Source organism: Coregonus clupeaformis, unplaced genomic scaffold (genome assembly GCF_020615455.1).
Source record: "Coregonus clupeaformis isolate EN_2021a unplaced genomic scaffold, ASM2061545v1 scaf0064, whole genome shotgun sequence".
In the NCBI taxonomy this organism is placed as follows: Eukaryota; Metazoa; Chordata; class Actinopteri; order Salmoniformes; family Salmonidae; genus Coregonus; species Coregonus clupeaformis.
The window spans coordinates 532757-560718 of record NW_025533519.1 but is presented as its reverse complement, the minus strand read 5'-3'; the positions used below and the strand labels follow the sequence as shown (position 1 = coordinate 560718).

At 43.8% G+C, this 27962-nt stretch overlaps 1 protein-coding gene across 1 annotated transcript; it reads left to right on the top strand.

Moving 5' to 3' along the window:
• Positions 1 to 41: 41 nt before the first annotated feature.
• LOC121556570 (gasdermin-E-like) lies at positions 42 to 27962 on the top strand. Its single transcript, XM_041870448.1, has 10 exons — positions 42 to 131; positions 440 to 704; positions 12759 to 12963; positions 15568 to 15742; positions 16192 to 16312; positions 16480 to 16605; positions 16914 to 17041; positions 17239 to 17404; positions 17513 to 17586; positions 27568 to 27962. The coding sequence occupies exons 2-10, from the start codon at positions 464 to 466 to the stop codon at positions 27790 to 27792; spliced, it is 1461 nt and encodes a 486-aa protein (XP_041726382.1). The 5' UTR covers positions 42 to 131; positions 440 to 463; the 3' UTR covers positions 27793 to 27962.

Here is a 27962-nt window from a genome sequence, read left to right as displayed (position 1 = left end):
GGGTTAAGATAGAGACTCCTCCTACTACTATGTAATGAACTCTTAGCTAATGCATTTCAGACATACTAGTATCTCATTCTTAACATATCTCCAAGTCATAAGGACCCAGAGGAAGAAGCAGTGCGAACCTGGTAATGAAGGTCTTGCAGTGTTGCGATGAGAAAAATATACAGCATGCTTAGGATAGTCTTGAATGACCAACATTTTTGACTGAAATGATTTCCTGTCTTGTCAAAAGCAATGCTACGCTGTTCTGATCAACTCTTTTCCCAGGGAAAGTGAACCTTTCAAAGATTGTGTTTGCATTATTGAGTGTCTTGCCAACTTTCATGTGTGTGTGAAATGTATTTAGAATGCTCTTCAGAAGCTGTTGCATTGATTGAGTGTTCATGTGTTCATCCTAGTTTTGTTTCTTTGATGTCTTTGTCATCTGCTGTAGTCCGAAACACGATCCACAACCATCATGATTTCCAACGCCGTAAAATCCATGCTGAAGGAAGTAGATTATAACGGTAGCCTGATCCCTGTGTCCAGTCTGAACGACAGCTCCGGTAAACTGAATCTCCTCTCACTCATTGTGAAGACCAGGCCCAGATTGGGATGCTTCTGGCAGGAACCGAAATACCAGTCCAGAGGCTTTACCCTGAGTGATGTGCTGAAGCCTGGAAAGCTTGAAGAACCTAAAGACAAACCTTTTAACCCAGGTAAACACTGCAGCCCCTCCAGCAGGGTTGCCAGGTCTAGCTAAAATGTACCTAAATAAATCTGTTTTGCGTTTGTGCATAACTATAGATAAATCTGCCAGGAGAGTTTGAGTGATGAAAGTTGAATCGAGGATCTCAAACACTTGGACTAACTTTTAAAAAATGAATGTTAGACTATTTTCTGGCAATTGTGCCATTATTTTGTGCCAGATGTTAAGACTACAAACAGTTATAAATGGCCCATTTGCGAGATTGACTTTCATTAGGTATAGGCATAGGCTACAGACTAAAATATGGATTTATGATTGTGATTCAACTTTGCCATGGTTTGCTTGATAGATGCAGGTAGCCTATAGCCCCTGATAGGCCTACATCTTATTTCAGATAGTCTACAGTAGCGTAGGCAAGATGTAGACAAGATGTAAACTGAACGATTTAGGAGTTTGTGTTACGCTATGGTTAAACCCAGCACTCAGAGAAACAAAACATGACTAAGGGAGTGGAAGAAACAAAAATTATTTTAATAAAAGTTCAATTTGTCTTAGTCCAAAAACAACTGAAGAAAAGGAACAGAGTGGGCTAGTCGGCTCCGGAGGAAGGAGAGGCTGAGGCAGGCAGGCAGGCAGGCAGGCAGGCAGGCAGGTTGGGGGGTATGTCTGAATGCTCTAGTAAGAACAACGATCTGGCGCCGGTGGAGAGCCATGCCCAGGAATTAGTAGTGCAGGTTGATGAGAGAATAGGATGCAGCTGCGTAGGCAGGAATCACTGGAAACAACCCGCAGCTGCACAGGAGAGGCAGATCCTGAGCACGCCCCCCGATCCACTCCAGACACACACCGGCAGACGCACCAACATAATGGGGACAAACACACATACAGATACAACAGACAAAGAGGGGACAAAACCAGGAGGAAGGGAAACAGAAAAGGGAGAGACAAGCTGCCCACATAACAGTACCCCCCCCCCCTCAATGGTCGCCACCTGGCGACCCACCAGGCCTGTCAGGGTTGTCGTGATGGAAGTCCGTGATCAGCTGAGGATCCAACACAAAACGCTTAGGGACCCAAGACCTCTCCTCTGGTCCATAACCTTCCCAATCGACTAGGTATTGGAGACCCCTACCCCGCCTCCGAGAGTCCAGGAGCCTACTGACGGTGTAGGCCGGATGGTCGTCAATGAGGCGAACAGGTGGAGGTGGATCTACCGGGCGGACACAAAAGGCTGGAGGACACAGGTTTCAGTTGGGAGACGTGGAAAGTAGGGTGTATCTTCATGGCTGAAGGCAACTTCAAACGAACCGCAGCGGGGGTTAACGATGGACTCCACCACAAACGGACCCAGGTACCGAGGAGACAGCTTGCGTGATTTGGTACGATGAGGTACGTTCTTTGATGACAGCCAAACTTCTTGACCAGGATGAAACACAGGTGCGGGAGTCCTGCTCCTATCCGCTGTCGTCTTGTTCCTGTCGGTGGTCCGAAGCAACGCTTCCGAGCGTCGCTCTACACTCTCTGGCAGCGGCGGAGGTTCTCCTGAACCGAAGGAACAGCCAATTCCTTCTCCTGAGCAGGAAACAGAGGGGGTTGATAACCCATGGTTACCTCGAAGGGTGAAAGGCCGATGGCAGAGGTGGTGAGGGAGTTGTGGGCGTACTCTATCCAAGGCAGATGTTTGGCCCAGGATGATGGATGTTGAGCAGCCACACAACGAAGGGTTGCTTCGAGGTCTTGATTGGCTCTTTCTGTTTGACCGTTGGTCTGGGGATGAAACCCTGAGGACAGACTAACGGAAGCACCCAAAGCAGAACAGAAAACCTTCCAAATACGGGAAGTAAACTGTGGGCCTCTATCAGATACGATGTCCACAGGTATTCCATGGGGACGGAATACATGTTGAACTAGGAGGTCCGCTGTCTCACTGGCAGACGGTAATTTTGGTAATGCTATATAGTGAACAGATTTAGAGAATCTGTCCACAATGGTAAGTATAGTATCATTACCTTCAGACTTGGGTAGGCCGGTGACAAAATCCATGGCTATGTGGGACCAGGGACGGCTGGGAACTGGGAGGGGTAACAGCAGCCCCGAAGGGGACTGGTGGGAGGCTTTGCCCCGAGCACAGGTTGAACAGGCTGCCACAAAAGCCCGAACGTCAGTTTCCATTGAAGGCCACCAAAAATGTCTCTTAAGCAGCGTCAACGTGCGTCTCATCCCAGGGTGACCAGCAAAACGGGAGGTGTGAATCCACTGCAACACCTGAGACCGGACCGTCTCGGGAACAAAGAGTAGGTTGGGAGGTCCATCACCCGGTCCCGGGTCCGTGGCAAGTGCAGTCTTCACAAGAGACTCGATCTCCCACTGTACTGCCGCCACGACGCATGAGGAAGGTAGGATTGCCTCAGGCTCGCTGGTCTCCGAAGGGTCAGCAAACTGGCGGGACAAAGCATCTGGTTTAACATTTCTTGACCCCGGTCTGTATGTTAGAATAAAGTTAAACCTACTAAAAAACAGGGCCCATCTGGCTTGGCGTGAGTTGAGTCTCTTAGTGGCTTGGATGTAAGCCAAGTTTTTGTGGTCTGTCCAGACCACAAACGGCAGTTCAGCTCCATCCAGCCAGTGCCGCCATTCTTCCAGTGCTAGCTTGACCGCCAGCAGTTCCCGGTTTCCAACGTCGTAATTCCGTTCTGTGGGTGACAATTTCTTGGAGAAAAAAGCACAGGGGTGAAGCTTTTGGTCAGTGGGGGAGCGCTGGGAGAGGACTGCTCCCACACCTGAGTCAGACGCGTCCACCTCCACAATAAACTGCAGAGAGGTATTGGGGTGTATCAACACGGGGGAGGTGGAAAACAGTTCCTTCAAAACACCTACCGCCTGCTCCGCCTCAGGGGACCACAGAAAAGGGACTTTTGGGGATGTGAGTCTAGTAAGGGGTGCCACCACTTTACTAAAACCCTTAATGAATCTACGGTAGAAGTTAGCAAAGCCCAAAAATCGTTGAAGTTGCTTACGGGTGGTGGGTGTGGGCCATTCCGTCACTGCCCGGATCTTCTCGGGGTCCGCCTTCACCTGCCCGCTCTCAATGATGAAACCAAGGAACGATGTAGACTGTTTGTGGAACTCACACTTTTCTGCTTTGACGTACAGCTTATTCTCCAAGAGCCGTTGAAGGACTTGACGGACGTGTGACTCATGCTCCTCGGGTGACTTGGAAAAAACAAGAATATCATCCAGGTATACAAAGACAAAATGGTTCAAAAAATCCCTAAGAACATAATTCACCATGGCTTGGAATACAGCAGGGGCGTTTGAGAGCCCAAAGGGCATGACCAAATACTCAAAATGCCCCAGTGGAGTGTTGAAAGCGGTTTTCCACTCATCTCCATTTTCGGATTCTGACAAGGTGATAAGCGTTCCTGAGGTCGAGCTTGGAGAAAACTGTGGCGCCATGCAGAGGTTCAAAAGCTGAGTTGATGAGTGGAAGGGGATACTTGTTTTTAACAGTTATGTTGTTTAAACCCCTGAAATCGATACAGGGGCGTAACGACTTGTCTTTCTTTTCAACAAAAAAGAAACCTGCACCCAAAGGAGACGACGAGGGACGGATTATGCCCGAGGCCAGAGAATCACCAATATACTGCTCCATTGCCTCTCTTTCCGGTCGGGACAGATTGTATAAGCGACTAGAGGGCAAGGGAGCACCAGGAAGCAGTTCAATAGGGCAATCATAAGGCCTATGTGGTGGTAGAGACAGAGCCTTGTCCTTACTGAAAACCTCAGCTAAGTCATGGTATTCTTTGGGGACAGATGACAGATCGGGAGGAGCTGAGGGATGAGTAGGGTTACACTTAGTGGGGGGAACCGCTGACCTAAGGCACTCTGAATGGCAGTTAGTGCTCCAACTGAGAATGGTGTGACGTGTCCAATCAATTTGTGGGTTGTGAAGAGCCAACCAGGGGAAGCCAAGGATTAGGGGGGTAGCTGAGCCAGATATAACTCTTAACTGAATGCTTTCACAATGATTGCCAGAAATCACTAGGGAAACGGGGGTGGTTTGATGAGTTATCTCCGCGAGGAGGCTGTGACTCGAATGGGGGTAGGTAGTGGCTCCACGGGGATACGAGCTTGTGTAACGAACTGGTGGCTAATAAAGTTGTCTTCTGCACCTGAGTCTATGAAAGCTGAGAGTGGCAGGGAATGACTCTGGAAACGTAAGGATACAGGTACTTGTAATCGGGGAATGATGGGTTCAGGATCTAACTCTGAGCTCGCAAGTAGACCCACCGTTACGAGCGAGCCTTGTCTTTTGGTCGCTTAGGGCATGTAGCCAGAATGTGTGTGGCGTCTCCACAGTACAGGCACTCACCCGCCTGGAGGCGCCGTTGCCGCTCTGCCGTTTTTGTTTTGTCATTATGGGGTATTGTGTGTAGATTGATGAGGGGAAAAAACGATTTAATCCATTTTAGAATAAGGCTATAACGTAACAAAATTTGGAAAAAGTCAATGGGTCTGAATATTTGTATGTCGCTCTGGATAAGAGTGTCTGCTAAATTATGTAAATGTAAATGTAAATGAATACTTTCCGAATGTACTGTAGATGAAGTTTTTTTTTTTTTTTAATACAGATTGACCAATGGTTTTTATATAAATAGTGAAGGGAATGGGTCCCAAAATCGACCCCTGTGGTGCACCTTTATGTATTTCAAGAAATTCAGACTTAATATACAGTGTGGTCCGAATTGATTGATACCCTTGATAAAGATTAGCAATAATGACTGTATAAAATAAATAATTCAAATACTGAGCTATATTGTAACCAAAAAAAAAGGGGGAAATTATATAATTTTATACTAATACAATTGCTCAGAGATTTTGTTTAACAAGTAATTTGAAAAAATCTTTAAAAAGTAGGGGTCAAAATTATTGACACCCCTAAAGATTCTTATAAATAAAGTAGTCAAAAGTTTAGTATTTGGTCCCATATTCCTAGTACGCAATGGCTACATCAAGCTTGTGACTCTAAAAACTTGTTAGATGCATTTGCAGTTCGTTTTGGTTGTGTTTCAGATTATTTTGTGTCCAATAGAAATGAATGGTAAATAATGTGTTGTGTCATTTTCGAGGCACTTTTATTATAAATAAGAATAGAATATGTTTCTAAACACGTATACATTAATGTGGATGATACCATGATTATGGATAATCCTGAATGCATTGTGAATAATGATGAGTGAGAAATTTACAGAGGGTCAAAAATCATACCCCCAAGACATGCTAACCTCTCAAGTCTGTTCTCGAGACTACATATTGAGTGTACATTTGTACTCGGTCTTGATTCGGTCTCGGACAGTGAGGACTCATAATTTCTTCCCGAGACCAACGGTGTAAAGAGCTCATAATTATATATACACTCTTTCTTGAAACATTCATATCTTAACAGCCTTTATATCTATTATAGACATGTTTTTGCAGTGGCGAACCTATAGGCCTTCAGTGTGTGACAGGTTCGTGATTCTGAAAGAACATCAACCGTAATGCAAGCGCACTGATGTAGGAGAGTGCACTTTTTGTAAAACACAAAGGTCTAGTAGCGTAGTGGAGGGTATACGACTTATCAATGATGTAGTACAATAGAGAAATCATGCACAAAGTAGCCTACACAATCACAAAGCACGTGAAATGTATTCACATGCGCGCGCCCCACACAGGCTAGTTACAACTGAATATAATCTGCGGCTCTCAACTGGTGCATGGAGCAGCTTAAAGAAGAATGACATCGGTAGCCGGTAGGATAGGAAAGACGTTCCAACTGATGATATCTACCAGAAAATGCTAACTAAGGCAACAGTGGGTATGCAAACCAGTTATTCTTGAAAAAGGAGAAGCTAACAAATTAGCAACAACATCCTCTTTGATAACACCTGCTGCAGCCTCTGCAAACTAACTGACAACAAAAACTAGCTAGCTAGACCGTGGGAAAACTACTGCTCGCTATTGCGCAGTGACCTGTTGGCCTTCAAGAAGGCAGAAGTTTCCATACATTTTTGTAAAAACAGTCCCACTCATTAAGTCAAAATGTGATTAGTTGATTCCACTGTCACTCCAAAATGTTGCCCTAATACAGTTGAATGGCAGATGCCTTTATCTAGCTTCTGATGGCCTAGCCAATGGCTGACTTAGCTAGCTAGATTTATCTCCCCAGAGAGAGCAAAGAAAAATCCTGATTGGATCTATATGTCTATATGGAAACAGAGTCTATATGGAAACAGAGTCTATATGGAAACAGAGTCTATATGGAAACAGAGTCTATATAGAAACAGAGTCTAGATGGAAACAGAGTCTAGATGGAAACAGAGTCTAGATGGAAACAGAGTCTATATGGAAACAGAGTCTATATGGAAACTAATTTAAATGGAAACTAGTCTCTATGGAAACTACTCTATATGGAAACTAGTCTATATGGAAACAGAGTCTATATGGAAACAGAGTTTATATGGAAACTTGTCTATTTGGAAACACAGTCTATATGGAATCTAGTTTTTTGCATGGGTGGAGTTGGCTGGCAGCAGACTGGGTTGTGGGTGAAGCAGGCCAGGTGCTCGTGGCAGCAGACTTGGCACTGGAGGAAGCAGGTTGGACTGTAGTGGGAGCAGCCTGGATGGGGCTGGCAGCAGGTTGGACTGTAGTGGGAGCAGCCTGGATGGGGCTGGCAGCAGGTTGGACTGTAGTGGGAGCAGCCTGGATGGGGCTGGCAGCAGGTTGGACTGTAGTGGGAGAAGCCTGGATGGGGCTGGCAGCAGGTTGGACTGTAGTGGGAGCAGCCTGGATGGGGCTGGCAGCAGGTTGGACTGTAGTGGGAGCAGCCTGGATGGGGCTAGCAGCAGGTTGGACTGTAGTGGGAGCAGCCTGGATGGTGTGGGGGATTTATTATTCTCATAATTGATGGGATGACTAACTTAGAAAGAATGCATTCTAGACTGTGCTAATGTAGGTTGTGTCACCTGGCAAGCTGTGATTGATGTGAAGAGCTGTTTTAGGGGGTAAGATAAGATAATAATTTGTGTCTCCAAATACTAGACTATACTGGTCCTTTGTGATCTGTGAACCATCCTTGGATGTAGGAATGGTGTCTAGGGGAGCTGGCTCTTCTCACCTTGATAGGTTGTTATGATAAACGTATGCCTGGCAACAGGGATGCGCCAAGGGACTGGGACTAGCCCGTGCGCCAACGGATTGGCTGAGTAAGTCTAAACCACGCTCAGCCTCTACTCTGATAGGCCCAGCAGAGAGCGGGAACTGAGAACTGTCAGAGTATTTGAAGAACAATCTAAAACAATGGATTAGTTCTCTGTCTGCCCTGCGAGGTATTTCAGGGAGCCCGTATACGAACCACCATACTTATCATACATACATTTTGCATATAATAAATTTAGCTTGGATTGAAGATCTCTTGATTCTTATTCCAATACCAGATTTGAATTACGCAATTTCTAACAATGGGGCTGGCAGCAGGTTGGACTGTAGTGGGAGCAGCCTGGATGGGGCTGGCAGCAGGTTGGACTGTAGTGGAAGCAGCCTGGATGGGGCTGGCAGCAGAGAAGTCAGCAGGGGTGGTGGTGAAGTCATCCAGAAGATTACCAACTGTGGGGTCCATTGCAGAGTCCTCAAAATCAGTCTCCTCCAAGTCAGTGTCCATGTCCTGTATGGCCTTCCCAGTCTGCCTGAGCAGGTAGTCCACACACCAATCAGCTCTCCTGAAAATGAAAAAGACAGCAGAATGCAAAACAAGACAATAATAGATGAATATGATTACTCACAATATCGTCATCAAATCAAAACACTGACACATACACTACATGACCAAAAGTATGTGGACACCTGCTCGTCTAACATCTCATTCCAAAATCATGGCCATTAATATGGAGTTGGTCCCCCCTTTGCTGCTATAACAGCCTCCACTCTTCTGGAAAGGCTTTCCACTAGATGTTGGAACATTGCTGTGTGGACTTGCTTCCATTCAGCCACAAGAGCATTAGTGAGGTTGGGCACTGATGTTGGGCGATTAGGCCTGGTTCGCAGTCGGCGTTCCAATTCATTCCAAAGGTGTTTGATGGGGTTGAGGTCAGGGCTCTGTGCAGGCCAGTCAAGTTCTTCCACACCCATCTCGATAAACCATTTCTGTATGGACCTCGCTTTGTGTACGGGGGCATTGTCATGCTGAAACAGGAAAGGGCCTTCCCCAAACTGTTGCCACAAAGTTGGAAGCACAGAATTGTCTAGAATGTCATTGTATGCTCTATCGTTAATATTTCCCTTCCCAAAACAGCACCAGACCATTATTCCTCCTCCACCAAACTTAATAGTTGGCACTATGCATTGGGGCAGGTAGCTTTCTCCTGGCATCCGCCAAACACAGATTAGTCCGTCGGACTGCCAGATGGTGAAGCGTGATTCATCACCCCATAGAACACGTTACCACTGCTCCAGAGTCCAATGGCGGTGAGCTTTACACCACTCCAGCCAACGCTTGGCATTGCGCATGGTGATCTAAGGTTTGTGTGCGGCTACTCGGCCATGGAAACCCATTTCATGAAGCTCCCGACGAACAGTTCTTGTGCTGACGTTGCTTCCAGAGGCAGTATGGAATTCAGTAGAGCACTTACAGAGGCTGTAGCAGAGGAGAGCACTTACAGAGGCTGTAGCAGAGGAGAGCACTTACAGAGGCTATAACAGAGGAGAGCACTTACAGAGGCTATAACAGAGGAGAGCACTTACAGAGGCTGTAGCAGAGGAGAGCACTTACAGAGGCTGTAGCAGAGGAGAGCACTTACAGAGGCTGTAGCAGAGGAGAGCACTTACAGAGGCTGTAGCAGAGGAGAGCACTTACAGAGGCTATAACAGAGCTGGAGGTGCCCTGAGAGACAGCAGAGGCAGTGGTGGTCTTCACAGAGAATGTAGCAGAGGGGGTCTGGGAGAAGGACCAGGTGGGCTTCACAGAGGCTGTAGCAGAGGGGGTCTGGGAGAAGGACCAGGTGGGCTTCATAGAGGCTGTAGCAGGGCTGGAGAGGGGCCGGGAGAAAGGGGAAATGGTAAAATAGTATTATATAATAATATGAAAATTATTTGTGGGTAAACAGTATTAAAAACAAATATATTTAAACAAGCTCTTCACAGGTTAAGCTATATAATATTTACCCGAACAGGCTTCCTAGGCACATCATCCTGAAATGAAAAATAAACATTTTTATATGAATACCGACAATATGGTCATGTGATATTTAAAACATGACACACAATGTAGTAGGTAAAATGCCATTTACATACAGCGGTGCAGGGATTGGGGCACTCGCAGACACTGTGTAGGGGTGGGGGCACTCACAGAGGCCAGAGGAAGGGTTGAGGCACTCACAGAGGCCAGAGGAAGGGTTGGGGCACTCACAGAGGCCAGAGGAAGGGTTGAGGCACTCACAGAGGCCAGAGGAAGGCTTGAGGCACTCACAGAGGCCAGAGGAAGGGTTGAGGCACTCACAGAGGCCAGAGGAAGGGTTGAGGCACTCACAGAGGCCAGAGGAAGGGTTGATGCACTCACAGAGGCCAGAGGAAGGGTTGGGGCACTCACAGAGGCCAGAGGAAGGGTTGAGGCACTCACCGAGGCCAGAGGAAGGGTTGAGGCACTCACAGAGGCCAGAGGAAGGGTTGGGGCACTCACAGAGGCCAGAGGAAGGGTTGGGGCACTCACAGAGGCCAGATGAAGGGTTGGGGCACTCACAGAGGCCAGAGGAAGGGTTGAGGCACTCACAGAGGCCAGAGGAAGGGTTGGGGCACTCACAGAGGCCAGAGGAAGGGTTGAGGCACTCACAGAGGCTGTAGACAACTTGGCCGGGCTACGGACATGTTGTGTCTGTAAAATATATGTAGTTGAATTAAGATTATTGAAGGTCATACTGTTATAAAAACAGATCAATACAAATCACGCTTTTGACAGGTTAGCTTGTATTTTATTTACCTGAGCAGGCTTCCTTGCCAAGTTAAAGTTTGGTCTTGCTGCAGACATGAGCCCCCAAAACCTTTGCTTATTGAACTGCAAAAGAGAGAGAAAAACCTAATAGTCACAATGAACGGAGGAGGAAACCAAGTCACCTGTCAAAAGGATTATCTGAATCAGTGTTCTCTCATGGCAGCAGAGCCATAGTAGTTGAGGAAAAATAATGTAACAAAAAATGTCATATTTACCATTGACAACAAGTTCAATGCAGTCCTCAATGCAGGAGTCTGAACAGCAGACCCAGACGCTGGTGGAGCTGTAGGTGCTGGCCCAGCAGGTCCACTGGTAGAGACCGGCTTAAAATATAGGGGGGAAATACAGAGACAACACTAGAGTATGGTATCTAATTTCAGTAAATCAGAAAAGAGAAAACATGTTGTTTTAGCTTATAAGCTTTATTAGTGTTACCTCCTGGGGGTGAAATCCATAGACACCTGTCAAAGTCGCGTCAATTCAAATCTGGTATTAGGAACAAAAGAGGTCAACACGACTTCTAAGATATACTAGTTATTTTAATTAATGCAAAAACCTTCAATGGTAAATATGATGTTTCGTATATACGGGCTCTCTGAAATACTTCGCAGGGCACCCCAGAGAACTAACCCATTGTTCTGGGTTCTTGCTCAAATACTCTGACAGAGGGAGTTTCCCACCTCTCTGCTGACCAATTAGAGTAGAGACTTGAGCGTGGTTTAAACTTACTCAGCCAATCCGTTGATGCATCTCTGTTACCAGGCATATGTCCATATCATAACAACCTGTCATAGTGAGAAGAGCCAGCTCCCTTAGACACCATTCCTACGTCCAAGGAAGGTTCACAGATCACAAAGAACCAGTATATTCCAGCATCTGGAGACACAATCCCTATCTCACTTTACCCCCTAAAACAGCTCTTCACATCAATCACAGCTTGCCAGGTGTCACAACCTACATTAGCCCAGTCAAGAATGCATTCTTTCTAAGTTAGTCAAGGGGTGATGAAACTCTAGCTCTTTCTGGAACTTTCCATAACCTTTTGTGATTGGTTGACAAGATCATAGCTTGAGACTTTGACACTGTGTATAGTCTCTATGTTACCATATGACAATTTGATGTCTGAATAAGAGAGATGTGGGGGGCTGCCTTAATCAACATCATCGGTACCCGGGGAGCAATTGTTGCCTTGCTCAAGACCAGAACGACAGACTTTTCACCTTGGGGATTTGAACCAGCAACCTTTCGGTTACTGGCCCAACACTCTTAACTGCTATGCTACCAGCCACCCCACATAGGTATATAGGTAATGTGAGCTATGGCTAAACATGTTTATAACAAAGTTAATCCCCTGGATATCAAAGCATTATCTAACTTAGCTGTCATAATAATATAGCTAGCTAGCTACAAAAGCCAGAAGAAGATCAGGTGACTAACTCTGACAGGTCCTCCCATTGAAAGTGAATGCTACTGTAACATCACCAAATTATATGCTTTTTTTCCAGGAGGTTGGCTGAGTCAACCAATAGCGTCGCTATTGGCTGTGTCCTTCTTCCAAAGAATGAGAAGCTATACATGATTGGCTTTTGAAACATGGACATGGAGATGGTGGGTGCTTGGACATAGTTGACAGACTAACGTGAATAAAATAGCGCCAAAGCGCCATGCTCATCCAACTGAGCTACAGAGGACCAAGTCAATGTTTTTCCACTTGGAACCGACAGGTTGCTCAACCTTATTCATGGTTTCTTTGTGTGTGAAGGTGGTGGAATTATGAGGGAATTAAGTCAAGGTCAGAATACAGCGTATCTGTAGACACACATCCATTTCTGTGATCTCCACCCCAAATGAATACCTGGCTGACACATGCGTTTCCCCATGCTTAAGTTCAAGGTCAGAATACGTGTAGAGAGAAAAGTGCATTGAAGTGAAATAAGTTATTCCCCCCTTTATGAAAAGATTATGAAAATGATTGTTATAGATATGTGTTGTGGTATAATAGCATCGAGGAGTCCATACTAATGTTGAACTTTCCCTCAGCTGTCAAGGAGTGTGACTTTGTGGACCACAGTGGGGCATCTGGTGACACTGAAGAAATAAACGCAGAAGGAAATGTGGAGGGATTGTTGGCTGATTTCAAACTTAACGTGGGCTTAAAATGCTCCAACGAACAAGAGTCGTCCTTTGGCAGACTGAAGAAAGAGGAGGTGGAAGTGAAGGAGTTGGTTAACTACTCGAAAGACATGTGAGTTGCCCTATACTGTAATACACTGAGTGGACAAAACATTAAGAACACGTGCTCTTTCCATGACATAGACTAACCAGGTGAATCCAGGTGAAAGCTATGATTCTTTATTGATGTCACTTGTTAAATCCACTTAAATCAGTGTAAATGAAGGGGAGAAAAACAGGTTAAAGAGGGATTTTTAAGCCTTGAGACAACTGAGACATGGATTGTGTATGTGTGCCATTCAGCGGATGAATGGGCAAGACAAGAAATGTAAGTGCCTTTGAACGGGGTATGGTAGTGTCAGGCGCACCAGTTTGTGTCAAGAACTGCAACACTGCTGGGTTTTTCAAGCTCAACAGTTTCCCGTGTGTATCAAGAATGGTCCACCACCCAAAGGACTTCCAGCCAATTTAACACAACTGTGGGAAGCATTTGAGTCAACATGGGCCAGCATCCCTGTGGAACGCTTTCGACACCATGTAGAGTCCATGCCCCGATGAATTGAGGCTGTTCTGAGGGCAAAAGGGGAGGTGCAGCTCAATATTAGTAAGGTTGAAATGTTTTGTACATTCAGCCTGGCCTCAATGACGTAACATAGTAAACGTATATCTGTGACACTCAAATTAGTATGATATGTACGGTTACTTAAGCAAGAGGGAGGGAGATTGGGTGGCGTATAACGCGAATGTCTAGCAACCCAACGGTTGCGTGTTCAAATCACATCACAGACAACTTTAACATTTTTGCAACTGCTTACTACTTTACAACTACTTAGCATATTAGCTAACCCTTCTCCTAACCTTAACCCTAACTCCTAACCATTTAGCAGACGCTCTTATCCAGAGCGACTTACAGTTAGTGCATACATTATTTTATATTTATCATACTGGCCCCCCGTGGGAATCGAACCCACAACCCTGGCGTTACAAACGCCATGCTCTACCAACTGAGCTACATCCCTGCCGGCCATTCCCTCCCCTACCCTGGACAACGCTGGGCCAATTGTGCGCCGCCCCATGGGTCTCCCGGTCGCGGCTGGCTACGACAGAGCCTGGATTCGAACCAGGATCTCTAGTGGCACAGACCACTGCGCCACTCGGGAGTCCTAACCCTAACCTTAACCTCTAACCCTAACCTTAACCCGTAGCGACTAGCTAACATTGCCCATCTAGCTAACGTTAGCCACAACAAAGTGAAATTCCTAACATATCATACGTATTGCAAATTCATAACATACTGTACGAATTGCAATTAGTAACATGTTATACGAATTGTAATTCGTAACATATCATACGAAACGTTGTCATTTAAATTGACAACAAGTTCAATGCAGTCCTCAATGCAGGAGTCTGAACAGCAGACCCAGACGCTGGTGGAGCTGTAGGTGCTGGCCCAGCAGGTCCACTGGTAGAGACCGGCTTAAAATATAGGGGGGGGAAATACAGAGACAACACTAGAGTATGGTATCTAATTTCAGTAAATCAGAAAAGAGAAAACATGTTGTTTTAGCTTATAAGCTTTATTAGTGTTACCTCCTGGGGGTGAAATCCATAGACACCTCTCTGAAGGACCTCCCTGAAACCAGTACAGTTCCACAAACACCAATGACACTTTTTATTTAGACACACCAAATGATCAATGAAATCCTAAAATGTTTGACATACTTAAAGGGTGTGATTAGCTAGTAATTCTCTCTGTCTCTCCACTTGAGAGAATGCTGAGTGTCCTTTTATATTTATTTAATTATGGATTTACAAGGGGGTAACACTAATGACATAAAACTTAAGGACACATATTATATTTGTAAAAAAAAATAATTTAATAGCCTTCTTTGTTTTTATTGATCTATACAATATATGAAATACTTTTATTTACTTTCTATCATTCAAAATAATAGATAGATATCTCTAAATCCCCAAAACATGTCACTACAACTCTACTCATCACTACTGGGACAAGCCCATTTGCTTTCCCTAAGTACTTTAAAGAATGCATAAAAATAACGTTTTGCAGTATAAAGGACTTACATTATGTTTTCACATTGATAAACAGTTCAATATCAACTAAAACATGTATAATGTCTAACTATTTGTAATTTTAGGGTTGTATTCAATCCGCATCACAGAAATGCAGCTTCACAGCGTGATTGAAATGTAAAGACAATGTTTTATTTTACCCTAATTTACCAGGACTTGGCAGAAACTGCATTCACGCTAAACGCTGGATATGTCGGCTCAAACGGAAATTACCTTTCAATTTATTTAGCGGAATCCGTAACGCTTCAGTGTTACAGATTGAAGAGAGCCCTTAAAGTGTTTTTCATGGTTGCAAAGGCGAGGGACGCAAAAGCCAATGCAGTTCAAGAATGACCCTCTAGAAAGAAGCCTAACTATAACATAAACATAACATGCCACTTAGCAGACGCTTTTATCCAAAGCGACTTACAGTCATGCGTGCATAAATTTTTGTGTATGGGTGGTCCCGGGGATCGAACCAACTACCTTGGCGTTACAAGCGCCGTGCACTACCAGCTGAGCTACAGAGGACCACTAACACCTTTAAATAATATTTGCTCGCCCACTCTATATTTTGTATAATTTATCTGGGTCCCTCCTGCAGACGTCTGGACATGACCCACCCTGTGATCAAGCAGACCCGGGAGAAGCCCAGGGCAATATTAGGGGTGTTGATGGAGAGGATTATGACATCACAACCTTGCCCGGTCACAACCAAAGTCCGGAAGCGCGGCAATGTAGGAGCCAACGTGAGCACCTGTGTGGCCCTGAGAGGGAAGGTAGGAGGAAAGATTAACAAGCGTTCTACTGAAGTGAATGATGTTTTCATCATATTTTCATGAGTGGAAAAACATAATAATGTATAACTGACAACTCAGATGTAGATGATCTCTGTTGTAAAATAGATTTTTAATCTCAATAATCTCACTTTATGATAGCTAGGCCTACATAAATAATGTAAATGTCAAGACCATATTGACAGATCACAGATGTCTGTTCAGTAGTGGTAATACTCACAGATGTCTGTTCAGTAGTGGTAATACTCACAGATGTCTGTTCAGTAGTGGTAAATGCTGTAGCCCTGGTTTCCCACATAGATCATTTCCTGTTTTTGTCATTAGATCCACTTCCTGAAAATGAAATGGTGTAGTAGAGGTGACTGTCTGGGTTAGAATCTGGGTCGTCTGTGCACCAAACGTCTCTGACTGATTTGACATTTTCTCCACAGGCCTCTATGAAGCAGAGTGGCAGTACTCAGAGAGATAGTGATGTGTCACTGGTTATTCCTGTAAATACTGTCGTGGCCTACAGTCTGATTGAACTCTTTGTCAAATGCAATGGACAGTTTGGTGAGGAAGTGTATGGTTAATCAAGTGCAATGTCCCAGGTATAGCTGCATGGTTAAGTACCATGGTAAAGTACACAGCTAGCTTATGTTCCTCAGTGTGTATGTGGTACAGCCACTGTATCTGTCTGTGTGTGACTGGTTATGGCTGTTGTCTGCTCTTGTCCACAGAGCTGTGCCTCTTCTCCAGCAATGGGGGCTTTGAAAAGGTTAGGTCAAATTATGAGTTTGAAGAGGATGGAATTATGGACCTGGTATGTGACTTTGATGCCAACAGCCCCCTAAATCTGAAGAAAGGTAATAATGCCAGTGGAGGCTAATGTCTCCTGTCTAGTGGTCAACATGTAGTCTACTGAATGGAACGTCTGGTCAACATGTAATGTAGTCTACTGAATGGAACGTCTGGTCAACATGTAATGTAGTCTACTGAATGGATCATCTGGTCAACATGTAATGTAGTCTACTGAATGGAACGTCTGGTCAACATGTAATGTAGTCTACTGAATGGAACGTCTGCTCAATATACCACACTTTTGATATATAAAAAAACATTGATCACACTTTGACAAAGTAACATGGTTTATCTGTTGTTTGTGTGTTGACAGAACTGGAGAAACTGAGTGGTCATTTCCAGCTGCTGTCAGCCCTGCCAGCGGCCACACGCTCCTCTCTGCTCCAGCTCCTCAAGACAACCATGGAGGATGGAGAGGCAGTCAGTGTGCTGGAGAGTGTGGTGAGTGGGACGTACAGAAACACGGGCCAAACACACACACACACACACAACTAATGGCAGGAATGAATATATCAACCAGAATATCTGTAACATACTCTCGGTCTTAAATGTACTCTCTTTCTCTCTCACTCTTCTCCCTCTCTCCTCTCTCTCTCTCTCCCCTCTCTCTGTCTCTCTGTCTCTCTCTCTGGTCACAGCTGGATCAGAAGTGTGATGGTGAGACTCCTGACCTGGGTGATCTGGAAGAGTCTGAGAGGGAGACAGTCCAGGCCATACTGGATGTTGTAGACCAATGTGTTGGGGAGGATGAGATCAGATCCTCACTTCTCACTGCCATCCACCTCATTGTCAGTGCCATGGACGGTGGGATAGAGAGCAATTTTCACAGGATTCTGTGTTATTATTTGATCAGTTACTGGGAAACTAGGTTCACTACTGTGGTTTTATATGTGTGCATATTTATTTCTTCAGGAATGACAGATGACGGTCTCTCTGTGTTGGGATCCTGTTGCAGTCCTCCAGTCTTACAGGCCCTGCAGATCCTGGTGAGTTCACACCTGCTTGATTGAGCCTCCAATCCTGTATGGACTGGACTTCATTTTTCTAAATTTTTGTTTATGTAAATGTTTTTGGGTATATCTTCCCATTCTAAATAAACTAATATTTCTACCATTATGATAACATTGTGCCACCAGTAGAGGTAGTAACACCGATGATGGTAACCAGTGCCATTTTTAACAAAAATATTGGTGGGGCAAACTCAATGAAAAAAGTGAATATGAATCGATACATTACTACACTACACTAACCATAGAATGCACAATCATAAATAATTACCAATCCCAGAAATGAGTTTAGAGCCACTGTTATGTGAATTATTTAACAAACTATTTCAGTTTCTCTGTGCGTCTTTTGGGATTTAAGTAACGGCCAGAGTCCCGGTCTGCATAGTCAGAGATATTTATTCATTGAGAATTCTGCCATCACAATTTCAGAGTCCATCTTTTATACTCATACGTCATACAAAAAGAAATCCCTCCCCTCTGTAGGCGGGCTGTAGTTTTCCACTCTAAAACTGCTCTACTGACCTTCAGTTCACACACACACACATATACACACATACATACACACATACACACACACACACACACACACATATCCTACTCCCTGCTTTACTCAGTTATTGCCGTTCTCACAATATTCTGCACCATGTTTTCATAACAGTTTCTCCCCTCCCTAAATTGGGAGGCCTCTTTATCTTAGTTTCTCAGTTGTCTTTGTTGTCTGGCCTAACTCTTACTCACATTGCTAAATAGTGGCTCAATGCCATAGCCTTTACTGGTCCTACACTCACACATTTCTAACACATTATACACAGTTTCAGGGTGTAATAATTAGTCATTAATAATGAATCTATCAATTCTACCCTTTGACTAAATTTTTACACACATACAAAATATATGTTGTTATAGAAATGAATCACACTCATTAAAGTATATAAGTTGGTTTGCATATAAAAACATTACAGGTTCATCAGGGTTACCCCATGATTAAAAGCGTAACGTTACTTTTTAGCAATGGTAACTAGTACATCATACTTAAAATGAGACTTTAATACACAAAAGATCATTACAATAACTTTTAAACTAGAGATTTATAGTTCTAGGAAAACATCCAGTCTCAAATTATCTGGATCGTCGTCGTCCTCCACCAAGCCTGGTAGGTCATATCCTTCAGTCGGAGTCCGGGATTGGGCCGTATCTCACCATCTGTTGGGAAACCGCCTTGCTCACCAACCCTCAGACACAGGGAATAAGACAACATCCACAAAGAACAAGTATACCCATAGAAGCTATAACTTCACCCAGAATAGTTACAACAATAGTTTTCCATTCACCAAATATGTTATCAAACTAACCGTTTAGGGAGCTATCAATACCAGAGTTCTCAGCCAGTTCGTTCGCCAGCGTGGTGAGTCCCTGAAGCGCTTTGGTCACGGACCCGTCCGGTGCTGTATTGTTGGGGATGAAAGTACAGCACATAGATCCAAACAGAACACAAACTCCATCCCGCTCAGCCAAAAGCATATCTAAAGCTATTCTATTCTGCCATGTCATTAAGCTAGTTGCCGCTGTCTGCTCAGCTAATCCCTTTATTGCATCACGAGTGTGGTTTATAAATCTTTGCTGGTTATAGTACATATAATTTATCCAACCTACGCTTTTATTAATTGTTGACCACCAGAAAATACTTGATTCAAACCCAGCTGCGATTTGATTCCTAGCTTTGAATTCTTCTGGAACCCCTCGAGGTACTCCTATCCCATCAATATATATCCTTTCATCAAAGGATCCCGGGAGGAGGTCCTACTTTCTACGTGACAACTCACCAGTCTCTGACACGTTTGATTTTTTGCATATGTAGGTGAGTTCACAATCTGTTATCACCACACAACCATCAGATGTCAGCACGGGCCTGGTTTTGGTTCCTAAAATCCTCTGGCTGCAACAAAGAGGAGAGATTAGTCATGGTCTCTTTAGGTGTGACATTCTCTGTGTGGGAGCAGGAGCTAAGATGCCCTACCCTGTATCCTATCCTTACTAGTCCTAGAAAAACAATAATAAGAATCCCCTGAGACTTCAAACAGAGGCAACCTAGGTCGGGGTGACTTTGTTATCAGGGGATACAGAAAGTGCAAGTTACTACAAGACTCTTTCACCACATTCCCAGGTGGCTTGCATGGAGGATAAACCTGACAGAGAGTCAAAGCCTGTCAAGGGGAACGGAGTAGTTGTTAACCCTGGTTTGGCTGTCCCACAGGCAAAACAGTCCTCTTTAGACATAGTTCTTGCCGTATACTGAATCCATTCCAACCACAGGTTAAAGATTTCTATACCCCGTTTCCATCTGTACTACTTCCTTCAGGTCTATAGTTTGCACTATCTTTACCACAGCCCCGGTCTCACCTCCCTCAGAGAGGTTTACTCTATAGGGTGCCCCAGTTGAAGAGGATATCTCACTTGTTCAGGTCTGTAACCTGTTTTAGCGTAATTCAGACTTTCAGACAGCACCTACCCTTATATGGGTCGCACTGCCATTTTCTGGTAATTCCCTACTTTCACAATACTACACCTGTCCTTAAACTGTGTATGGAGATTGACATATCCCCCCCGCTTGGTATGAGCAACTACATAGTCCCAGGATGTACATGGTGACATACATATGGTGATGTCCTTCCCTACAGTCCCTAGTACTTCCCCTTTCTCTACGTCTAGTTGTCTCCTATGCCTTCATAGACTGTGTTAAGGTATTATTTTATCAACTTGTTGTTAGGTTAACTACTACTTCTGGCGGATCAGGAGGGTCTGAGTGTGTTAGGAATATGGCCCCCACAATCAGACAGCTACCTACCGTCAGGAGACCTGTGAATCCCCACCCTCGCCCTGAGAAGATGTCAGACGCCAGAGGCCAACCCATTGCTTTACCTTCTATCGAACTCACACAGGGATGATCAGACAGGGTAAGGGAATCTTCGTTAAGGAGCCAACCCCCGAGCCCTAGTGGTGATCGGTTCTTTCTCCTAACTCTGTGTTTGTTCGTCAGGTGTAACTGGGTTTACCTTTTTGCCGTGTGTGACATGCACCCAGGTGGATCTAATAGGACTTGGTAGGGCCCTTCCCAACAGGCCTGCTTCCAGTTTTTCTTCTTTAGGGACTGGATCCACACCTAGTCTCCTGGTTAGATAGAGTGAGTCACCTTCTCCTTTAGTTCACCTGTGGGGCACAAAACCTCTGACATACAGGTGTGGTTAATAAACTACCTTCTCACGTGTTCTGCTAGGGTGCTCTCTAGTTCTATGTCTGCCTGTCTGGTCCTGCCAACTGTGGCATTCTGTAAGGTCTTCCAAACACTTTCTCAAAGGGGGTTAACCCATCGTTATCTGGGGTTACTCTAAATTTCTTCCCTTCACTCCGTGATAACTCTATAAAATCCATTTCCAATTGCTGGAAAGGGTACTTAGCCGGAGGATACTCACCCTGAGGTGCCCTTTGTCTGCCCTGGTGATTATTTTGGGAACAGATAACACATCTTTTTTTTATAATTAGTAATCCCATGTGCAACAAAGTGTTGTCTAATCTGTTCTACCATCCATCCCTCCTTTTGACACATGTCACTGCCCATGTGTCAATGTTATCACCTATCTAACAATCACTTAGGTAATATTGGTAATTTATCATCCAATTGCCATCCCTTATTTTTATTTATTGGTAAAATAAACTATCTTAAAGTCCTCCTCTCATGCCTTTAGAATTTACCAGTGTGGATGATTAATTAACACCAGAAAGTTAAAACAGAGTTCAGAGGCAATTGAAATTCCATCCCATAGTATACCAAACATTACCATTATTCTAAATATTTAATAAATGTTACTTATCCCAAGTGTTCATTAATCCTCATGACATTCATTCTCATAAAAAATCATATATACCCCAAACTCAGCCAAAACCTAAAAAACTCCATAAAATTCACTGTGTGCTCCTCTAAGACCTATCACCCTTGACCTGCTGAAAACCCCCCAAAATTGAAACAACAAGGCTTTATAAACATCATACTAGGTGTGTTGTTTTTTATTTGAAAACCCCAATTAAAAAACAACAACCAAACAGCCAGGTCATGATGACTCCTGATTTCTCTCTTCCCCTTCTGCCTACAGTTTCTTAACTGGTGCCCTTTCCTTGCACAGTAACTATACGGTTCCTCATATTCTCTAGCAAAATGTCCTGTTTTGTCACAATTGTAACACTTCCACTCACTCCTGTCTCCACTATTACCATTTCCTTCTTGTCTGTCTTTGCTACCGTAACCTCTCTTCTCTCGTAGGTATTGACTAATAGTCTCACTGTCTCTAATTCAACACAAAACCCCATCATCCAATGTACTCCCAGCAGAACTGAAAAAAAAAAAAAAACAGACTGTGATTTCCAGGACACTGCACCTTTGTTTCTGGCCTCACTATCTCCCCGGGAATTGGCCCTCCCTCAAGGTCCCTCCCAATCTGCTCTTGGTAAACTGCAAACCTTTTATTGCTTCTGGTTTCATAGGGTATTGCTTCTGATATGGCCTATGATTAGATTTGGGTATCACCTGTACTGGAATTACCCCTTTTATTAATCCTACGTCTGCTGGACCCCGGGACCACAAATGCTCTGGAACTTCTTTTAAGTCTGACTCCTGTTGTTCTGTCAACAGGTATTCCTCTCCTCAGCATCTGCTATTCTCATCTAAATGTACTATCTGTGGATGGGCTGTGTTGATCGCCACTCACAATATTGACCCAATCAGTGATCCTCTTACCCTTGGATACCCACTGGCCCATGTCTTTCCAGTCCTCTGCTGGCTCCTTTGCTAGGGACACATGTGGGCTCCATATTTCCCTGAACAGTCTCTGACTTTGGGTCCCTAGTTCCACCTCCACTACTGCGTGGGTGTTGTCATAGTGAAACCATTTCAAGGCTATAGTCCTTTCTGTGGTTTTAAATAATGCTTTCTCATAGATTGCATCTGGACCTGGGTGTTTGTTATACCAGAGAGTACAGTGTAGGTCATCGGGGGACATTTTAGTGGGGCCTGGTACTACATCATCAGCAAGTTCCATCAAGGTTCGGGGAATATCAGTTATTCCCCCCCTAAACAAATCTTGCCTATACCAATAACATGGCTCCCTTTCCCCACAGACCACCATATTGTCTCTGACTATGTGTACTTTCATTCCCCTCTCAGCGGAAATGACAGCCACATTCAATTTAGTCATTACATCACGTCCTAGTAAATTTACCCGACACAGCTTAGATATCAGGATGGGTATGGTTGCCTCTCATCCTGATTGGTCATGTTTTAGGGTTATTGGGGCTGATAACCTTTCAATAAATTGATGACCAGAGGCAGATCGCACTATGATTTTCTCCCCATCAATCCTGACTCCATCTGGCTTGTCTGTTGCACAGGTTGCTGTCCTGCAGGCTCCCGTATCACAAAGGAATTTAATTTTCATACCCATTACTGTCAATGTCAAATAAGGTTTCTGTTCCTGTTGAAGTGCTAAGTCAATAGTAGCCAATTCAAACACCTCACAATTTGGATCAAAGGGTTCCTTAGTCTTCCCCCCACTAGAGTCTACTATTTCTCCCTCAAGGACTAGTCACGCCTTATCTTCCTCTTCCTCACGCTCAAAGCTGGGGGATGGACTTCTCTCTCTCTCTCTTTTCTCTCTTTTCTCTCCTGTCTGACTTTCTCTGCCCTTGTCCTGTACTCCTCTACCTCTGGCTCTTCCTCACCTTCATCTTCCCTTCCTCCTCCAGCCCCTTCTTCCTCATAGGGAGGTGGGGCCGGTGGGGGGCAACATTATTCCCCTGCACTCTCCTTCTCCTCCCTACGTATTCATCATCTGGATTTTCTCTCCATGCCTGGTCTGCCAAGTTTGGATATAACCTTTCTGCCCTCTGCTCTGGGGGAGGCACGGAGACCTCAACCTTCACTTCTCTTTCCCTCTCACTCACTTCTCTTTTCTTCCTGCCTTCTTTCTTGGCTCTGTCCTGTCTGTTATTCTGCTCATGATGGATTGCATATCTCTCTGACACAATTCAGTTATTTTCCCAACATACTCTCCGTGATCGGCCCATGGCAAAAGTGTCCTCTGGGCATCCCCTGAAACCCACTGCCCTCTAACGGCAGCCCAAACCTTACTATTCCTGTTTTGGGGTGGGTCATTCCTTCTACCGCTCTGGCCACGTCCTCTGTGTTCATGGCCTGTCTGCTAAATGGCATATTATTATTATTACTGTATACATCTAAGGTTGCTGGGGCCCCTTTCATTCCCCGCCAATAGATTAGGTAAGGCTATCAGTGGGTACTGGCCCCCTCCTACTCTCTCTCTCTCTCTCACTGCTTATTTTTCCTTTACACACCTTATGTATCTGTTTAAGCATGGATTCGAGTTTATCTGCGTCTAGACGTCCCTCAAAACCATACCTCTCCCTCCACCTGGTTACATAATGGAGATTTCTTCTATCCCTGGATTCCATTTTAATTACATCAAGCATTTCTCGTCCCCAGTAAATTCTGGGACCTCTTGTGAGGATTTGCCCCCCCATGGTTGGTACTGTTAAAAATCCCTTAGCCACCTCTTCTATATAACAAGTCAATTTAACAAGTAATTCAAAATAGCTTCACACAACAACACCTTGAATCACCCCTTCCTGTATATGTAATCTTGACTAGTCCCCCAGAATTATCTCATACTTTTACAGAGGGATTGATCCCCACAATGTAATCTTGATAATTCCTGACAGTCTCATACAACAGGAATGGGTTCTCCCTCCTCTATACAACCACCTGGAATTATTCATGTGACTTTTGAGCAAACATTAGGTCTCACACGTATACAATCTTACATGATTATTGGTGTTGTATCGGTAACCTGGAGTTTATAAGGCTCCAGAACGGATAGAGTTACAGCAAAATCTACAGTTGTTTGTGACTTTTGACTTTACTAATATTCTATTTCTCACACATGCTACTTTAATTCCTTCTGGTGTACTTTTTGTATTTGTTTAACCCGGATTATTTGTTGACTGTTCAATAATCTCTTACATGTTACATCCCATAGGTGTACTTTTAATAGTTCCTTCTATTTCAACACCGGGTAGTTTCTTTTGGTAATGGCCTATTACCGTGAATCATTACGGACCCACCACCAGGTTGACTAGTCCCCCAGAATTATCTCCTACTCTACGGATGAGTCTATCCTCACAATGTAATCTTGATAATTCCTGACAGTCAACCCCACATTTCACTTAAAATGGCTACGCATTGATCAATTTGCTACTTTTCAATATTTTACCAAGTCCTCAAATCAATTTCACCAAGTTAATGAATAAAGACTACTGACCTTATCCTTGCAGCCGAGATTCAATGTAGGTTTGGATTCCGTCACCGTCTCTGTCATTAATCAGGTGTCCTCTGGCCTGTTTTAACCCTTAATGTCAAAGGGCAGGACTTTCTATTTACGAATGTATCATTCGCCCGTCGACGGTTTTCAGAGTTACCTGGAATGACAGAAACAGGGTATTGGAGTCCGGCTCAGAAGGACCAAGCTGTTATGTGAATTATTTAACAAACTATTTCAGTTTCTCTGTGCGTCTCCCAAAAGGTTGTAAGTCTTTTGGGATTTAAGTAACGGCCAGAGTCCCGGTCTGCATAGTCAGAGATATTTATTCATTGAGAATTCTGCCATCACAATTTCAGAGTCCATCTTTTATACTCATACGTCATACAAAAGGAAATCCCTCCCCTCTGTAGGCGGGCTGTAGTTTTCCACTCTAAAACTGCTCTACTGACCTTCAGTTCACACACACACACACATATACACACATACATACACACATACACACACACACACACACATATCCTACTCCCTGCTTTACTCAGTTATTGCCGTTCTCACAATATTCTGCACCATGTTTTCATAACAGTTTCTCCCCTCCCTAAATTGGGAGGCCTCTTTATCTTAGTTTCTCAGTTGTCTTTGTTGTCTGGCCTAACTCTTACTCACATTGCTAAATAGTGGCTCAATGCCATAGCCTTTACTGGTCCTACACTCACACATTTCTAACACATTATACACAGTTTCAGGGTGTAATAATTAGTCATTAATAATTAATCTATCAGCCACACACACAAACGTTCTAACATATGGGTTATGATCAGTTTATAGGCTACTTTCCCATATCTTTGGCTCTCATTGCACGGAAGACCACGGTAGTCCAGCATACTTTTATAGAGTAAAGTTTATTTTACTTCAGAATCAATATCAGCATTGGTCTGCAATATTGCTAATCATTGTAACACCATTCTGAGTGTAGTTGCATCTACCTGTTAACAAGATGCTCCGGTTATGAATAAAGCAACAAAGTTTATAAAGCTACACCCTCGCTTCAACCATTGCGTAGAAACAGTTCCATGGGTTATTAAATTCTGACATCAATCATTAACAACACGTTGTAGCTAGCTAGCTGTTAGCCACCACAAGTTCTATCCAAACCACTCAGGTTGAATTATTTTCTAACTTGCTTTATTTTAATGGAGGCCTGTTCATTGGCTGATGAGCACCAATATGTCTTATCTCTACATTTACTTTATTACGCAAAGTTTGAACATGATTTGCTAGGAGATAGTTGACGTAATTCATGAAGACTTTTCAGCTAGCTAGCTAGAAGACGATAAACAACTATGAAATTGACACATCAGTCCAATCAAAGCTACCGGAGATAAGACGTCGATTTATCTGTGGCAAATGACATCAAGCCTTCTTGGGCGGGCACTACTAATGAATCTCTATGGCAGCACCCAAGTGGGCAACCGCTGCCTGAGTCTCCCAGTACATGCTGTTGCACTGTCCCAATGAATTCACTCACCCATCTGAACCTTTGAGAATGTGCCAATCACGTGCAGCCAATTGTGCGCAACCAGAGAAGATCAATGAGGGCTTTCCCCTGGCTGGCCTCTCCACAACAGATCACTGAATGAGGCTGAAACAGCTGCATTAGGGAGCTGTCTTACTCAAAGTGACCAAAATAACAATACAACGGGGAAGCGAGCACGTATGCTTAATTAGCTCAAGCAAATCAAATGTGTTTGCTTACTGATATAATATCATGTTGTGATATGAATGAAAGCCAGAATTACATGCAAAACAGCGCCATCTCCTGGATAGTTGTGGGGCTGCCCTAAATGACGTGTCGCCACTGACAGTAACCCAATGACACATTTAAGTAATTTAGGATTTTCTTAAATGGAGGCCACCCATCTCAAATCTAAGGTCATTTAACCTTTAGTAAATTATTAAGTAAATTATTTTTAAAGAGATTTGATTAATCATTTTGCTCAGAGTGTAATTTCCCTTCATTTCAATTGAGTTACACCAATTACACTTTTTATTTAAACACACCAAATGATCAATGGAATCATTATATTTATGACGTACTAAAAGGGTGTGATTAGCAAATCATTATATTTAATATAGACCCCTACCCTAATAACAGTTTGCCACTGGAAGGAATGCTCAAGGTCCTTGTATATCTTTGTAATGAGTGATTTACAAGGCGGTAACACTAATGATATTAAATACGTTTGTTTATTTTATAGCATTCAAAATAATAGATATCGCTAAATCCCAAAAATATGTCACTACCACTCTACTCATCACTACTGGGACAAGCCAATTTTACTTTCCCTAAGTACTTTAAACAATGCATAGAAATAAGGTTTTGCAGTATAAATGACTTGCATTATGTTTTCACATTGATAAACAGTTCAATATCAACTAAAACATCTATAATGTCTAACTATTTGTCATTTTAAAGGGTTTTCATTGTTGCATAGTCGAGGGATGCAAATGCCATCTTAATTCAAGAATGACCCAGAAAATAAAGCATATAAATGTTATTCCTGTGCTGCTTGTCCTCCAGGTGCAGCATGTGGCAGCAGGGAGTGGGGAGACCCTCTCTCTGAGAGATGCAGGTCTGGCTGTTCTGACTGAGGAGGTGTTTGGGAGGACAGAGAGTCTCTTTGGTCACTCTAAAGTTACACTGAAGAGAGAGGAGGACACACTGAGGACAGAGATGAAGGACCAGCCTGGATACCTTCCTCTTGTCATGAGTATCACTGTGAAAGGCCTGGCTTCTTTAGTGTAAGCTGAGAGTGAGTGAGTGAGTGAGCTAGAAAATCCTGTTTGAACTGATACACTCACGATTCCATTCCATGTGTTACTCTTGCACTAGTTGAGCTAAAGAACTAGTGAACAACAATGTATGTATTGTAGTGTCTAAACAGTTTATGACTTTGTTGATGTTTGCAAATGGTG